The sequence below is a fragment of the Pieris brassicae genome, chromosome 8, assembly GCF_905147105.1.
Source record: "Pieris brassicae chromosome 8, ilPieBrab1.1, whole genome shotgun sequence".
In the NCBI taxonomy this organism is placed as follows: domain Eukaryota; kingdom Metazoa; phylum Arthropoda; class Insecta; order Lepidoptera; family Pieridae; genus Pieris; species Pieris brassicae.
This window is the reverse complement of record NC_059672.1, coordinates 4062953-4080134: the sequence shown is the minus strand read 5'-3', so window position 1 is coordinate 4080134 and position 17182 is coordinate 4062953. Positions and strand designations below refer to the sequence as shown.

The 17182-nt window shown below is 34.0% G+C and overlaps 1 protein-coding gene across 2 annotated transcripts in view; it reads left to right on the top strand.

The window, feature by feature from the left end:
* LOC123713586 (monocarboxylate transporter 9-like) overlaps nucleotides 1–17182 on the top strand; it is a 70348-nt gene that overhangs the window by 27609 nt on the left and 25557 nt on the right. For both annotated transcript variants that reach the window (XM_045667321.1, XM_045667322.1), the window contains exons 2-4: nucleotides 3141–3303; nucleotides 6248–6402; nucleotides 14703–14853. In XM_045667321.1, the coding sequence (XP_045523277.1) occupies nucleotides 6288–6402; nucleotides 14703–14853 (266 nt within the window). In that variant the 5' untranslated portion in view covers nucleotides 3141–3303; nucleotides 6248–6287. The remainder of the gene's footprint in view (nucleotides 1–3140; nucleotides 3304–6247; nucleotides 6403–14702; nucleotides 14854–17182) is intronic.

Here is a 17182-nt window from a genome sequence, read left to right as displayed (position 1 = left end):
GAATTTATTTCGGAACGCTGTACGTACGTAGATTTTTAAACGAATATGTTTTAAATCAAACACCTTGTTTGAAGCTGGGTGTCCACTGGTTTTAATCGTTTAATATATGAGCTTATAACTAACATATAATTAGGGGTTGTGACGCTGTATAAACAAAGAAATAACTTGGCTTATTTAAGGATTCTTAAATTCACACTTCAATAAGTGACAAATTGGACCTATTTAACAACATCAGAAACGAGAATGTGATATTACAATTTAAGAGTATGAGAATAATTATAAGGCTAATTTTGACTTCAAATGTGTGATGATTAACTAGGCTAACATTTAGTATACATATGTAAATATGTAACTTAAATAATGTTAGGTTAAATAACTACCTCCTTAAGAGAGAAGCCTTCTAAAGACGTATAATGAAACGCGCTCTGACGTCATTGCCGTCATCAGTGTGTAACGTTTAACCGGAATTCTCCATTATAAAATGGAAAAACTAGAAATAGTGTTGCATAATCTTTGCCATGTGATTACATTAGTTACGCGTTGACCTAACATAATAATTAAGGAAAAACTTGTGTTTAGTGACAGAATAGTGATTATTTAGTTACTAACTACGATACATATGACATACCACACATACATTTTAATAAATCTAATATATACACAATTTTTTCGAGTTATTAATACTTCGTATATATCACAGGAATTTGGAAGTAACAGGTTATATGTTTATCCCAAAGAAATATGTCCCGATTTTACGAATCACTTGCACCGGACTGAATTATAAAGGATACGCATAGGGCGGAGTTTGGAACAGCTTGATACCTTTGGAAAATACTCCAAATTGATTTTAGGAATCACTTGCACTGCCCCAACATCTTAACTGAGTAACTTTTACTGATTTTAAGTGAAAACAAAGCTCCGTCTGTCAAACTTACTTCAATCTTTGATCGCGTCGCTGTATTCACATTCGATTTTAGAAATGTGTTACCGATAATTCGATGTTATTCCACGCACTTTAATTTTAATAAGACTTTTAGTTATAACATGATTAGAGTGTTTTATATTAACTTATTTTAAGTTACATATCTTGCCACTTTTATTTTTTGCATCCAAAAATTGGTTTAATTATTTACAGCTTTGCTAAAAATACATACACAAATTCTGTCAAAATACAATGAAAAGAGAGTTCGTACATCTCTCCTTAGAGAATCTACAACAAGACCCATTAGTTTCATAGAAAAACAAAGCTAATAATAGTTAGAAAAAGTACGTGTAAATCTGTCTGGCTAATTATCAACGTAGAGTAGTTACGCCATCACTCACGACTCGAGGCGTCGCTGTCACTCGCCTGAGTTATAGAACAGATAAATTAACTACCGCGTGTCCAGATAGACCTGAAGGTATGTTTGATTTACGAGGTTGTATTGTAATTATTTACTTACAAAAGCTTGCCAACGCTCGGCAAACTGATACATTGGTATTTAAGAAAAATATAATAGAAGATTTAATGTGACAAGCAATTATAGACATTTGATGCCAAAAACGAAGAGAAAAAAATTATTTGAAGGTTTGAGGGGAGCAACTATGGATATCCATCTCGTTTAGTTTAGTTGAGAATTGGAAATACACAGTTTTACTCTATGGCAATTTGTTTTATTAAGGAATAATAACTAATATTAAAACAACTTTTTAAAAACTAACATACCTACATATAAAAATTTGACAGTAAATTTTTTACAATGACTTTATATAAGAAATTAATAACATATTTACTAGGATATCTTATACATAATGTGTAACTTCTAGTTGTTAGGTACAATACAATTAACCAATGTTATAGAACATGGTAAACGTTAATATCCTCTTATCGTGCGGTGCACGTATTAAAATGGCCCCGTGTGTCACAAACAGGTGTTTCAGAAGCAATAAGCCGACAATGTATCGCCATTAGCCGCAATTTTGCGTTAAAAGCCTAAATAACGCTACAACATAAGCTATAAGTTATAACAAAATCGTGAAAGCTTAACGATCGTCACGGAGACAATGAGACCTCTTTTCTTCAAGTCTATACTTCAAATTGTAATCTGGCCACTTTTATACGTAGTAAAAGAAAAATCTATAAAACGTTCTAATTTTAAAATGCAGATAAACCTTTTTCAAGTTCCATTAAAAATAATATTTGTTTGAAAATAATGTATTTTAAATTTTGAACTTCATGTCGTTTTTTAAAATTAATTATATTTACGGATTCATTGTTGGCAACGTTCATGGCCATAACAAAAATTAAAAAGAACTTTCAAAGTTCTTCATTTAAAATACGTGGGTAAACCAATTTTAGCGTGAACATTTTGTTTTAATTTAGCAATCAAGCTGAGCCTAATACTACTCAAATTGTATTTTATACGCATTTGATCTTATAGTCCTGCTAAATATTTTTCAGCCACTGCAATGGGAGTGGCTGTATGTATGATGTTTTAAAAAAAATCCTTTGTATGTCGCAATCGTAGATGCCGTCAAATTTACGTTCACAGAGCATGAGACAGATCGGCTTTTAAATATTACATTTGATTTAATATCGTGTACGATTTCAAAACACGTTTTATTGTCACTATAATATAATGTGTGCCTTCTCATGTCTACTACTGAACATTGTTTTCTTTTCATTTCACGTCATGTGAAACGTGTAATAGCGTACTTGTAAGTCCTTATGTGTATCTTGTAAAACAAAATAGTTGGTAATTAAAAATATATGCGGAGACACACATATAAAAATATATAAACTTTTAGGTCTACGCCTCAGATTTCTGTGTCTGTTCGAATTCGAATTTTATGCGATGTATAATATTTACATACATAAAATAAATAGTTTTCAAATATGACCGGTTTTTTGTCACTTAGTATTAAATAATAACAATAAAGCCACTTTAATTCAATAATATATCAAATAAAAATCAGATGAGTGTTAGTTTTGTTATTCTATACTTTAGTCTACGTTAGTTATTGTTATATATATATGGACCCCTTTTTGGGTAAAGATCAGTCAGTTAGTATTTATAAAATTATTATTACGCAGTAATTAAGCTTTGTTTATTATAACCTAAAATCAATTATTAACTACAATTATTTAATCGTTGTTTCAGTTCCACCATGCTACGGACATCATCGTTGGTTAGGTGAAAGTAGTGAGATGTCAGCCATGTCCGCGATGCACATGTGACCATGCGGGCTGTGTGACGCAGTTCGAATGCGTCGCGGGAGTGTGTATAGCGTGAGCGAAGGCGTGGAGCGGTGCACCTGTGCCAGGTACGTAATAAAATACATATAAACATAAACCAGAAGAACCGGCATGGCAGTTATGCTATAAAATACTTGCGACGCGTCTTTTGTTTTAAGACACGAAACTCACATTGACTTACAGATAACACACCACAAAAAAAACACACATGCATCTCATTTAAAGGAAATCATTTCAATTATAAAACAGAAAATAAAAATTACAAATTATTTCTTCTTTGCAATTGTTATTGGAACAATGGCTGCAGCATCTTACCCGTGAACATGTATTTAATCACTAAAAGTGATTAATAGAATCATGTGTCAATAAAAGTAGTGATCAAATCTCACGACGGCTCACTCTGTATGTCGTAATGTATACAGTTGTTTGATATTCCTGATTTACGTATCTTCGACCTCATCAAACACATTCACACTGATCCTGTAGATTGAATCATTTAGTTTCAATTGTTTTATGCCTTAACATGAATTATAGAAAGGAAAAAAGTTGGCTATAACATATACAAAATAAAGAAGAATTCTCGTGTATATTATTCTCTATAGTATGGGCTACTATTGGAAAGCACATATCGAAAAATTACAGATTACAAAGACAGCTTCGTTTATGAGTTGAAACGAATAAGGGAAACTGTTAATGATACGGTATTAGGTGCTTATCATGCATACTTAGATATGGAATTATAGTTTGGGAAAATCAGTCGAAGTAAATAGCGTATGTCTCAAAAAAAATGTATTAGTGCAATTTGAGCTTGCATGCCTTTGTTTAAGAATCTCAAAATTGTATCTCTTCCCTGTATGTATAGTTTAGAAATGTCCTTATTCGTTTACAAAAATATAATAATTTTAAGTCAACGGAAATCGACCACTGTCGTAAACATGGGAAGACATTGGCTATGCTAAAAATTAATCTGGGATTTGTATGGCAATCCAGGTTTATAATTACCAAAAACATTCAATGATCTTTCTACTAGAATTTTTAAAAATCGACTTTTGGTTTTTTTTTTATTTATTATAATTTATTATTAATATGACAACGTGATAATATACTTTAATAATGTGATTATAAAATGATAAGAATGTACTATAATGATATCATTTATTATTATTATTATTATTGTAACTTCTATTATACCTTTTAAGACAAATTTCCATGCGTGAAAATGCAAACTACAGATTGTACAAGCATTACATTTTTGTACCATATTCATGAAAATAAATAATAATTATTATTATTATTAAAGATAGAGTATTTTTCTGTTGAATTGGTCCTGTTTCTCCATTTACGACATTTGATTGCAACTATCTCCGGTAACATATGCTATATATATTGTTATATTTGGAATGACGAGGCTTCTGGTTATATTTACATATAATACATTAAGGTTCTGTTTAACAATATACGGAGTTCCAAACAAGCTATTTATTACTTATTGGTAGGATAAACACTATTGTTGCGTTTCACATATCATACCAATTTTATTGTCAGGGAATAAAGAAAACATAACCTACTTTCATTCTTTTCTTATATTTAAAAATAACAGATATACTAACCGATATGCAAACTTCGACTTCGACTACGCTAACTTGTGCCTTCACATTGTAATCCGCAAGCTTCTGTAAGCAAATTTAAAAAGCGGTCAATTTTTATAATACTGTCAGTTAGGAAACTTAGGAAATGTGTTTATAGTAACGTTGTCATAATAAAATATCACAATAAATATTTTTTTAAGTCATAAGTATAATGTTAATCTATTATTTATGATAAAAATAACATAAATTAATATCTTAATAATAAACATAAATAAAAATCTTACTAAAAACTTTAAAATATAATAACTGTTATTCAAGGGTTCCGAAGCAGCGTTCCCCCTTTGAATTGACTAATAAATATATAAAATATAAATAAATAAATATTATATTTATAATATAGCTCGAATAAGTGTAAATGTCAGTGTGGTGGGAAAACTCACTGAAATTAATATTCTTTGTTTGAACTCTTAAACATCAAAGAATTTTAAAACCGTGAAAGTTATTATCTCATAACAAATTCTTGCTCTTTTTAGAGGCAGCCTCCTTTGTCTCTTGATAACTAATATTAAAAAGTATATTGTTTCCAGTATGCGCTATTAGTATTTAGGTTAAAAAAAGTGGGTTAATATTTCATTCGCTTTTGTACTCGAATTTCTATTGAAAGAAAAAAATCCACTATTACCATAATTCATACTAACAACAACAGATGGTTTATCATTTTAATTCAGGAATAAATTTTATTATCTCATATTTTGTTTAATTCAGCTTTGTCTCCTGAAAATGGCGCGTCATTGGTGAATGCATTCATTTTTTATTAGTATTTTATCTGGATCGTAATTTCATTATCTGATTAACATTGCACAGAATTCAGTTGTCATAATAATATAATATAGCTTTTGACAATTGACAATTTCCAGAGACAATTTGAAGTTTAATAACTGAAAAAATATATTATTAACAAACTAAATTTTGTAGAGTAGCTATTTAAATACCACTTAAATTTAACGTTTTATATAATGAAGGTTATTTAAAAAAAAAAAATTCTTACTGCACTAAAGTCCAGCAAAGTGAGATTCACTTTTAAACTTGATTAATCAAATGATAATCTAAGCCAAGTATACAGTATTTACTCAAGCACGGCTACTCTAACACCGATACGGATTTTAAATATCTATTGAATCAGTAATATACATTTTCCAGAATTGGTACTATCTAACAAAATGCCGATTATAATAATGATGTCGTTATGAAACGATAAAAGCATTATCATTACTCATTTGGAGTTACGTGATCCGATACTCAATATAGAACCGTAATTAGCACGCCTACTAGTAACTTAAATAGCCATTAAGATTTGGAATGAATAATCAGTTGATACTTCTGATCACATGGTAGAGCTTGATAAATTAAGAATTGTTTATAGGTAGCGCGGGCGTTGGTGCGGGTGCCGGCATGGGCGGGGAATGGAGGGCGGGTGGTCTCCCTCCTCTGCGTCGCCGCCGCCGCCGCCCCGCGCCGCGTCCCGCTGCCGCTGCCGCTGCACGCTTTCCACCAGCTACAACTGCCTACCACACTATGGTAAGTGTTACACATCCACGGAAAGAGTAACAATATGTATGTTTATTAGATACAGTCACACAGGTCAGCTTATTTATGATTAATCGGCATATTGCGAGTTATGTGTGTGCGACATAGCGGAAGATGAAAATGCGCTCCGGCTTAAAAACTAGGCAGCGTTTTGTTTTGTTGACTTTCTCAATCTCCGATGTATTTCAGAATTATGTGAGTGTCTTTCTTAAATACAAAATGGTATTAAAATACTGACTGTAATCAGCTAAGCAGCCTTAAGTGACTTAAAATAAAGCATATAATTCCACATAAAAAGAATTTCGCTTATCGCCGCCTGTAAACTGACGTCACTTTCACGCCTCGCCGTATATCGTAGGTTTCTCGTTGAGACGTAGCAATATTTTGTTGCTTTGCTACGTAACTTCGGAAGTCTATAAATCTTTTTTTTATTTCCATATCCTTAAGTTCTATTTCAAATTTTGTTGTTAGTGTTGTTAAAATTAACTTTTTTCTAAATATTAGTATGTGTTTGTCGCCTGTTGATATGAACCCCTCTTGGGTAAAGGCCTCTTCCAACGTATTTCAGATGATCTTTGCAAATAGTCTGCCAGTCATTTCATGCTATTTCTATCAAGTCATCAGCTCACTCATCAGCTTTTTTCCCTGGTTTATGTATCATGTCACATGACCTGCTCGGATCAGTCGACGGTGAATGGTCTAGGTTTCTATACTATAGAGGATAGAGGATCTTTGACAATCTGAGACAAATCGTTGTGTTTAATTTATTTTATTATTATTTATTTACTTCAGATGTAATGTGGAACATGGTGTAATGGTTGCAGCTTCTTACAAACGTTGTGTAATACAAAAAAAACTTGGCGATTTAAAAAAAATTCGGAGAGTTAATTGCCAGTTCTTCTCGTCCGTTCTACGGCCTTGATTTGAGAACTGGCAGTAAATGTAAAATTAGAAGCATTTAATGTATACTAATTTTTTATTGACGTAATTAGTGACTTTGACTTCTTAACCACTTTTATGTCGTGACCCATGAAAAAGCCAAAAAGTTAAATAAAAACTCGAAAATAATTTACTTATTAGTGTTTGCAAAAATGATCCACGTATAGAAAAACTTTTAAGTGAAAAACAACGTCAAATATCACATTAATAAATGTTCATGATTCATAATTTTATTGAAATAAAGTTTATTTTTTCAAGTTATTTATAACATTTAAATACTTATTACTACACTATAATTATTCATTCCTATAATAAATGAATATTTGGCACATAATTTAGTTTGTATTTATTATTTTTCAACAGACTGCCACCCCCTTTTAAAAGAAACTCGACCTCGGGTCACGACACCTCGCTTAAAAAACGATGACCTAGACTAAAATAAATTCAAATAATATTGTCGCAGATCACAAAGTATATAATTAATAATACCAACGTAAGATGCTGTACAGGCAAGCTTAGGCAAATGGCCGGCACTTGGCTTAATTTTATAGTGTATATGCATAAATAAAAATTAAAAGGCAGACGGAAAATCTGTTAATAACTTTCATCTTCTCCTTGTCTTTAGATTTATGAATAATATAATAAAAAAGTAATTCCTAATATCCTAATATAATATTTTTCAAAATAGATAAAATTATACCTTAGAATATATATTTTTATAAAAAACGCTTCGCTTTTGGGTCACGATGTGAGGGATCATAAAAACGGGGTACGACCTTGTCTTTGGTTATCTAAAAATAAAAGTTTTACCCTTCGAAAACCACAACACAACCTACATTAATTACTTTCTCTATGGACTTTGAAAATAAAACCAGAATATGAAAATTAAACTTATTAAAACTTTATACCGCAAACGTTGCAGTATCGCACGGCATTACGAGTTTTACCTTAACTTTGTAAAGTTCGATTAGTGTATATATAACTTTGTTCCGTTGTCAAGGGAGTGTTTGGATATGAAATCAGTGAATGGAAAATTAATAGGAAGAATAACTTGCGCATTTATTTTCATTTGATGTGTACCATCGATGTGTCGTTGAATAATTTAACAGTTACATAATTTTTTATTTTGTTATTTATTTGTATATAAATAAAAATGTATCGCAACATATGTCGCAATAGTTGACGACAGCTGGTTCAATTCGAGTATTTTTTTGCGGAAAGTTTTTTTTTCGGAATGCAAGCTTCTACGGGGAGGCATAAGATAATAATCCATATATTTCTATGTAGCTACTAAAAAGGTAGGCTAAGTAAAAAAAACGAAACGTTCAGTTAGTTTAAAAATAAAATTCTGCACAAACATTTTTATGTTATAGGAGGCATACGGGCAGGCTCACCTAATGTTAAGTGGACGCCCATGGACGCTCGCTGCCGGCCTTTAAAGAATTGATACGCTCTTTTCTTACAGGACCCGAAGTCGAATTGGTTCGAAAATACTTCAGTGGGCAGCTGGTTCCACAAATTGGTGGTGCGAAAGTTGCAAAACGAAATAATATAGATGTTCCTATACCCCATATAATACCATATATACCATATAATCTTTATAATGATAATCCTCTGCACGGGCCCCAATATTATAAACAATAAGTGCAGTGTCAAAAACTAAAAAAAATACTACTTCGAGTACATTACAGTATTTGAATAAAAGCTATTGGAATAAAAATATTTTATACAATATCAACTGAATTTCAATCTTGAGCTTACAAACAAACAACACACGTAGCTGCCAACTCAATATATTTTATTAAATAAAGAGAACATATTTTTAAAGTAAATATCTACGAAAGTATATTTGATTTGGGTGTAACATCGAAAACCATGTTGGATCGACAGTTTATTGTTACTAAAGAAATGAATAAATATATAAAATACTAGCTGACCCGGCGAACTTCGTACCGCCTAACAGTCAATGAATGTCGTGTTACTTTTGAGCTGAACTAATTTAGGCTTTGATGAACGTAAAACAATGATACAAAATAATATATTTATATAGATAGAAAGAAAAAAGTATTTTATTATGATGAATGATGATGAACATACATAATGAGATTCAAAATAAAAAATAATAATTAAGTACTTCAAACTCATGTCAGAAAAAAATGATTGAAAACTATGTTGTGCAGATTGGGAAAAAAATAAAACTCGGATTATTTCATTAATAGGATTTTCATTCAAGCACTTTGTGGTAAACGACATTCTTTGTTTTTTGGTCAGGCGCAAGAACAAATAAAGCGGATGGTTTGCCGACACGTGAGCATGCCACGTACAATTGACCATGAGAAAAACATGCATGTTCTAGATTGAGGCCACAAATAGTCAAGGATTGGCCCTGTGATTTGTTGATCGTCATGGCGAAGGCAAGACGAATCGGGAATTGAATTCGTTTAAACTCAAAGGGATGATCCCAATGGACATGTCCATTGGGATCATCGGAATCCTTGGAATAAGAACTTCCTCATCTTTAAATTTTCCTTTAAGTATCGACGCGTGAATCACATTGCTCATCAGTTTTCTTATCACCAAACGCGTTCCATTACACAGTTTTGGTTGGTTTAAATTTCTAAGCATGATGACTACCGAGCCAACTTTAAGTTTTAAATTGTGCGGTGGTAAACCAGGCACATCCAAGGAGTTTAAAAATTCAGTTGGATAATTAGTGGCTTCTTCTTCGTTTGTTACACAGTCGATAGATTTTAATGAATACAGAGTACCTACGATTTGATTTTGAATTATAAAATTGAGGTCATCTACATCTTTATTTTTAGCGGCCAAAATTGCTCGCTCACTTAACCATTTAGTATTTTTGTGGTTAGCAATGATATCCGGGAATACTTTGTTGATAAGCTCGTCTTTTGATGATACGAAATTGCAAAAATTTGGAGGAAAAGAAATCAAACCGCTCGATTTGTCAACAGGAACACGGCCATTACCGATAGTCAGCAATTGCTTCGAGAAATCATCAGCAGATAGATCGTTCAACAAGGCAACTCTCATATTTACAGACAGTAGAAGTTTCTTTACATATCGCCACAGATTTGATGCTTTGAGGCAAGCGTTTATTTCGTCGGCAGCAGTAGATCTTGGAATGACTGGTAGTGTTTGTCGGAAATCGCCAGATAATAAAATCATTGCACCACCAAAACATCTCGAGTCATTGCGCAGATCTTTTAATGTTCGGTCTAGTGCTTCCAATGCGCGTTTGTGCGCCATTGTGCATTCGTCCCATATGATGATTTTTGATGCTACTAAAACTTTGGCCATTGCGGAGTGTTTCGAAATGTATGTATGTCGGTTGTTCAGTAGTTGTTTGAAGGTTTAATGGCAATTTTAACGCTGAGTGAGCCGTACGGCATCCGTCTAACAATGTGGCCGCTATTCCAGAATAAGCAATTGCTACCGCAATTTCGCATCTCGCACGTACAGTGGCCAAAATCAATGACATGAGGAATGTCTTCCCAGTTCCACCGGGGGCATCCAAAAAAAATAAGCCGCCATTTCCATCATCAATTGCATTAATCAGTGTATCATAGACTTCCCTCTGCTTAGGATTCAACAGAGGTACATTCGTTTGAACTGATTGGATTAGTTTATGTGGATCATATTCACGCTCACGTTCCAATTCTCTATTGAAGCGTCATTCATTCCGCGATCTGGCGCTGGCATTCCTAACCTAACTAACAAACTGCCGCACATGAGGTAACACATATCTTCGATCAAGAGCAAAGTTTGGTTATGGATCTCCTCATTCACCTCAAGATCGGAATTTCTTGAGCTGACGCGAATTCGATGTAAAATATTTTCTGACATGTTATCTTTGTATTTGTTCCACAGGTCACGTGGGTTCGATGGGAAGCATGTTGAAATGATGATAGCAAATAATGTGCGTATCTGACTTGGAGATGCAGAAATAATTGCTTCAGCGATTGTCGTGTCCCAATGAGTATCGTTTTCAATCAAATTTAGCTCTTGACATGCTGCACGAAATGTGGGGCACATGATACCATTGACAGTTCGTAGTGATTCAAATGATGTTGGCCCTCGAACATGTACCAGCAACAACCGCAAATAGAAACATTCATCATTCTTCGGAAGAACTGTGTAAATACGACCAAGAGCATCAGTAGAACGCATAACTGCATCACCTTGCTTCCTACGTTGAAATTTCTTCGATGTAGCGTTCCAAGTGTAATAACGTGGCATTTCTGAGTAAAGCAAAGTTCGTGCGAACGGATCACTTTGACAAATCGCAAAGAAACTGGTCAGTGTTGTCGCTGGAGGTGTGTCGGCACGTTGAGCAGCATTCCACGCTGTGAAATATACTCTCTGACCGTTCTCTATATGCACCCCCAAATGTAAAACAGTGGGATGACGTTCGTGAATAGGGAATGAAAATATACGCCAAATTGCTTCATTGCAGTTCACATATCTACCAACTTGATAGCGCGTGATTTCATCGTTGGTATTGCATGTTTGGATACCAAAAACCGCCATGTCGCTCCCTTTCGTGACATATTTGCAAATGTATTTAATTGACTTGACCGAATTGCAATACTCAACATTACAATGTGCTTTGAATGTTTTGGAAAGAAGTGGCGAATATGGAACAATCCAACTGTTGTCAACTACGAAATCGTTTCCTTTCACTTTAGTTGTGATAGTTCTACCATTATCATCGGGTGATCGACGCCGATACAATGGATAACCATCGTTGCCTGTAATGATCTCTGCCGTCAACTTTCGTGGATACCGTTTGGAACGCTTGCCGTCGACCATGCACATTGATTGTCGGTTGATAGTGCCACACGGTCCATGAATCATATTCGTGACTACAACATCATGTAGGTCTGGATCGGTTTCAGGAGCAGGAATCTCCGCACATATGATGTCATCTATTTGATCTGGCCGAATTCTTTCGACTAACCAAATCAGAATGTGAGCATGCAGTAGGCCTCGTTTTTGCCATTCAATTGAATACATCCAGCATCGAGTATTCCCAAAGACGTGTTGCTTAACAATGTAATTCATTAGTGACCGAATTTTTTGCCTGAAAACACGTGCGGTGATGTCGTGTCGATCACTTGATGTTTGTCCGGGAAGCAGCAATTGAATAATTTCTATCCATTTCGGATTACATGTAAATGTAATGAATAGATCTGACGAACATATGTCATTGCATCTGGCGCATATTCATGCAAATGACGCGGGCTACCTATGTATGTCGCCGGTAAAATAGTCAATCGACCAACATTTTCTGAATCTCCTTCTGTGCTAATTGCATCGCGTAAATGGATATTGCATAACGGCTTCGCTGGGAAAGATTAGATCTTCTAGGACGCGGCATTGTTATTAAAATGTGCACTCGCATAAAACCACCAAATATAATAACAGTGCCTGAACTTTCGAGACATAGACAATAGCTCAAAGAGTATATAACCACTACGTATGAATAGCTAATCAAGAAAAATCATAGACAACCTATAAAAAGACATTTACACTTTTGTTAACCTGTAGATTTTTTTTTCCTTAATCTTATAACCTTTACCAACTGATTTTTTATTCCCTTAATTCTGTTCCTTCCCGATGATTTTATGTTTTTACTGTAGAATAAAACTTAGGTATTATTTTCGGGAATTAAAAATTAAATAATTAATGAATAATTTTCGAAAATTAATGTCTAAAACAAACAAATATAACAGTACCTGAACTTTGTAGACATTTTACAAAAAATAAATTTCTGAACGCACACATGATGTCTTCAGAAAAAAATAAAGTTGTGGCTTAAAGGTCTCAGCAACCAGGCCATAAGCTCAAAAAAAAAAAAAGTTGTTACACTATTTGACAGGATTGGACAACAAATGTTTGACATGTAATAAATAAATCAGCATCTATTGAAATGGTTAAGTATTCATTACACATATCGAGTTTTCATTGTTTTTAAGATGTATTCTGCTATTCGGGACGGAAACAAATCCAACAAATCAAAAACCATGGCAATCGGTCCAGCCGTTCTCGAGTTATAAGTGTTGTAACAAACACGACTTTCTTTTATATATATAGAATGTCTAGTCAAAAATAAAACAAAACAAGCTATTTTCATTAAATTATACTTACTTAACTATACCCCTAGAGGGGCCAGAGGGCGTCCACAGTGAGTCTCAATCACGTTCGGTCTTGAGCACCGCATTTCACCTCGCTCCAAGTCTTTGCGGCTCTCATCTGCAACTGTACAACACCAGGTTTGCTTGGGACGGCCACACTTCTGTGTTCCCTGCGCGTCCAATTGAGTGCCTGCTTGGGGATGTAATCAGCTTTCTCTCTACAAAGGCCTCTTATAGTTTAAAATTTGTAAAGGCGGTTTAAATTTTAGGTTTCTAAGGTCCATATTCTATTGTGCAACTCTGGAGTCATAATCTCGTTTCGAGCGCTATCAAATATACCAAAGTCGAAACACAGAAGCTAAATTATTAGTGATTTATTCTAAATAAGAATTTACATATTTACTAAGCACAATCTTTGTACTTTCGATAATTAGTATTAGTACTATTTATCCTATACAAATACCAATACTTCTAAAGAGAGTTCCTACTTATAAATTGTTGGCAAAGCTCTGGCAGTGCGTGTGCTTTCTACACTTCACATCAGCCTCCTGCCCGTTTGCCCCATGTTCAATAAAAAAAACGTACCGAAGTAATAATGTAATTGGCAGCACTAACACAACGCTATAACAGGAAATGGAAGGCAAAGAAAACTTTTCTTCACCATATGAGCAAGTTTTAATAGAAAGCACACAATATAAAATCAATACATAAAAAAATAGAATTGTAAATATCGTGCATGTCTTTTAGTTGGGAATACGTCCCAGGTGAGCCCTTCACAACTTTGCTTTTTCTGTTAACTAATTGGATTTTACATATTGTTCGTGCAACCTTACACTGTTGAAAAACCTAGAAAGTCCTAACAATTAAGTCTATAAATAAAACTGTATTGTTTTCAGCTGAAGTATCCCGCATATATAAATACGTTATCAAAAGATTGATTTTTGAGTAATCTTCTTCTATCTGTCATCTCTTTACTTTACGTAGTAACTTTTTGCTACCATGCCTTCTACCCTAGACCTGGGTTAAATTAGCATCACCTAGACAGGCGTGACCTCCAATAAGCCATATCTCACTTAACATCAGGTAGGATTGTGGTCAAACGTCTGTCCAGTTCTGTATAAAAAATAAGTTGCTTCCTACATTCTGCATAAATTTCAATAACAATGGATAGTTATTTATAACTCTTAATATCATCAGATGGGTGGCCAGACCTTGAAGACGAGTCGACAGGTGGTGCCCTCCGAGAACGCGAGCTCCGTTCACTTCATCGCACGGTGCCTGCGCTACGAAGAAGAGAACTCGACACACGTGCCATCAAACACCACTTCTACCCGGAAGGAGGCTGGGGGTAAGATTTAAGATGAAGATAAAAATTACCATTAGATTTGACTAGTAAGCATTTATATATTACAAGAGTGAGCCAACAAATATCCACTTGATTTTCATCTGTATGTATATCAAACGTTGCTACTAAGACACACCAGCTTCGAGGATGAGAATATAGAACGCAAATAATTCGTTGTGATGAGTTAAACGGAAAGTATTGCATGTCTTTATTGATGAAGGGAAAGTAACTTAAATATCGTAGATTAGGTTATTTTACTGAAAGAAGGCAAGAGGAATCACATTTTGAGCATTCATTTAATTAATTTACAAAAAATACCCAGTTTGAATTGACTACGGCAATTTCATGTATGTTTTTAATTTTATTAAAATTATTCATTTAAGCTATCCCTTTCTTTAAAAATACTAAGTTACTTAATAAGTGTTATTAGTTTTGGGCCATTCTTTCGATTGGCATCATAAAAGAAGGGACTTTTTTTACATTTAAGTCGATTCGATTCCCAGACGATACAAGTAATTTTTAGAAAGTCTTTGAATGCACAATTACTAACTTTTAAAAATAACATAGTCTTATTTCAGTGAGATTCCATCTACGATATTTAAGGTACTTTCCCCCCATGTCCCATAACTTTGGGACGACCTATATACTGTATTACTAATCTTATGACCAAATATAAGCGGCATAGATTTGTCTTTTGTTTTACTCCCAACATTATTACAGCCTCAGTGGTGGTAAAAGCCTGTTTTGTGATTTAGTATAAACATATACATAGTGTTAGCTCAAGTAAATTCCGCTAAAAATAAGACAATATGGCTATTGGTCGCTTATTCAGAATTGTTCTCACCTAGGTGGGGCGACTGTCAATAGCAGCCTCTTATCGCATTTAGCTCAGAAGGACTCGATACCTAGGTTAAACTAAGAAAACACTTTTTAAACCGATTGAAGCTATGTATTATTATTATAAACTGATTTACATAATTTTATGACGTTTCGCGTGCTTTACAGCGTGCGTGGTCAGGGTGACTGAAGACAAAAGGTGTGTGACCTAGTGTGCCATCTACTTTGCCTATAATTAAAATATCCAAAAAGGGCAAACAGTTGTTGTTCTCTTGTTCAACAGTAAGTTTAATGTTGTTGTGTATTGAATTTAAATGTGCTAGAAATGCAGATATTTTGTCATTGGGGAGCAATACAAATGGGTCATCGACATATCTCTTGTACAGTCGAGGTTTAACCGGGGCATTGGCCAGAGATCTCTCCTCAAAGTCCTCCATGACGATGTCAGCGACTATAGGTGACACCGGATAACCCATGGCTACTCCATCAATCTGCACATAGAACTCATATTTTTGCTGCCCATTTGTTTCCCTCTCGGCGTTTAAAAATAAATGAAGTGAAAAAGGTTTTCAGTTTTTTTCTATTTTCAAACATTTTCAACGTAATAAGCTAATGAATTAACGGTGAAGAGACTACGTCAAATATAATTACAACCAAAATTAATTATGAATATCATTAATTAAAAATATTGGTAAATATATTATATACAATGTAACTAAACGGATTTCAGGTAACATCAATAACATTTATATCTATAGTCTATAAATAATTTCGATAGAAGAAAAACCATTAGTAATGTCACGAATATTCACACCGCAACTTTTATAGTTGGTTATACCAATAAAGTGCTTGGAAATACAGTATTTCTTACACCACGACAACACCACACAAGACTAAAAGAAATTATAATAATAATACAAAAATGGGGACGTGAGTGCTTTTTTCCTAGAACCCTCAAGAGGGGCACTCTCCATTAACAATCTGTACGCTGTGCAGGCTTTAATCAAGTAATTAAAAACCTGTTCTGAATTATAATCCTATATATATATACTACCTATGTCACGCTTTCAGCTCCGTTGGATGTAGTCTATAGTGTCCCTCGTTAAAGCCGAACACTTATCGAATTATACAATCCCGAGTAAGTTGCCGTAAGTTAGCGCGTTTTAACTGTTTCCTATTTATATTTGTATAGTTCTGATTAAACACGTATCGTAGGCGTCCGTCGTTCCACAACTGACTAATGCAATGTTTACCGCGCACTACTCCTATGTGGAACCAGGCTGCCTACCTATGTATTTACGAACCAATACAAGTTAGGGTCCTTTAAGAAAAGAGCGTACCAATTCTTAAAAGGCTGGCATCGTGGGAGTCTATGGGCGGCGGTATCACTTAACGTCAGATGAGCCTCCTGCCTATATAAAAAAAAAAACGTTTTTTTCTAGTGAAGTAATCACTCGCTACAGAATACTGTATTGCTGATTTAGTATTTCACATA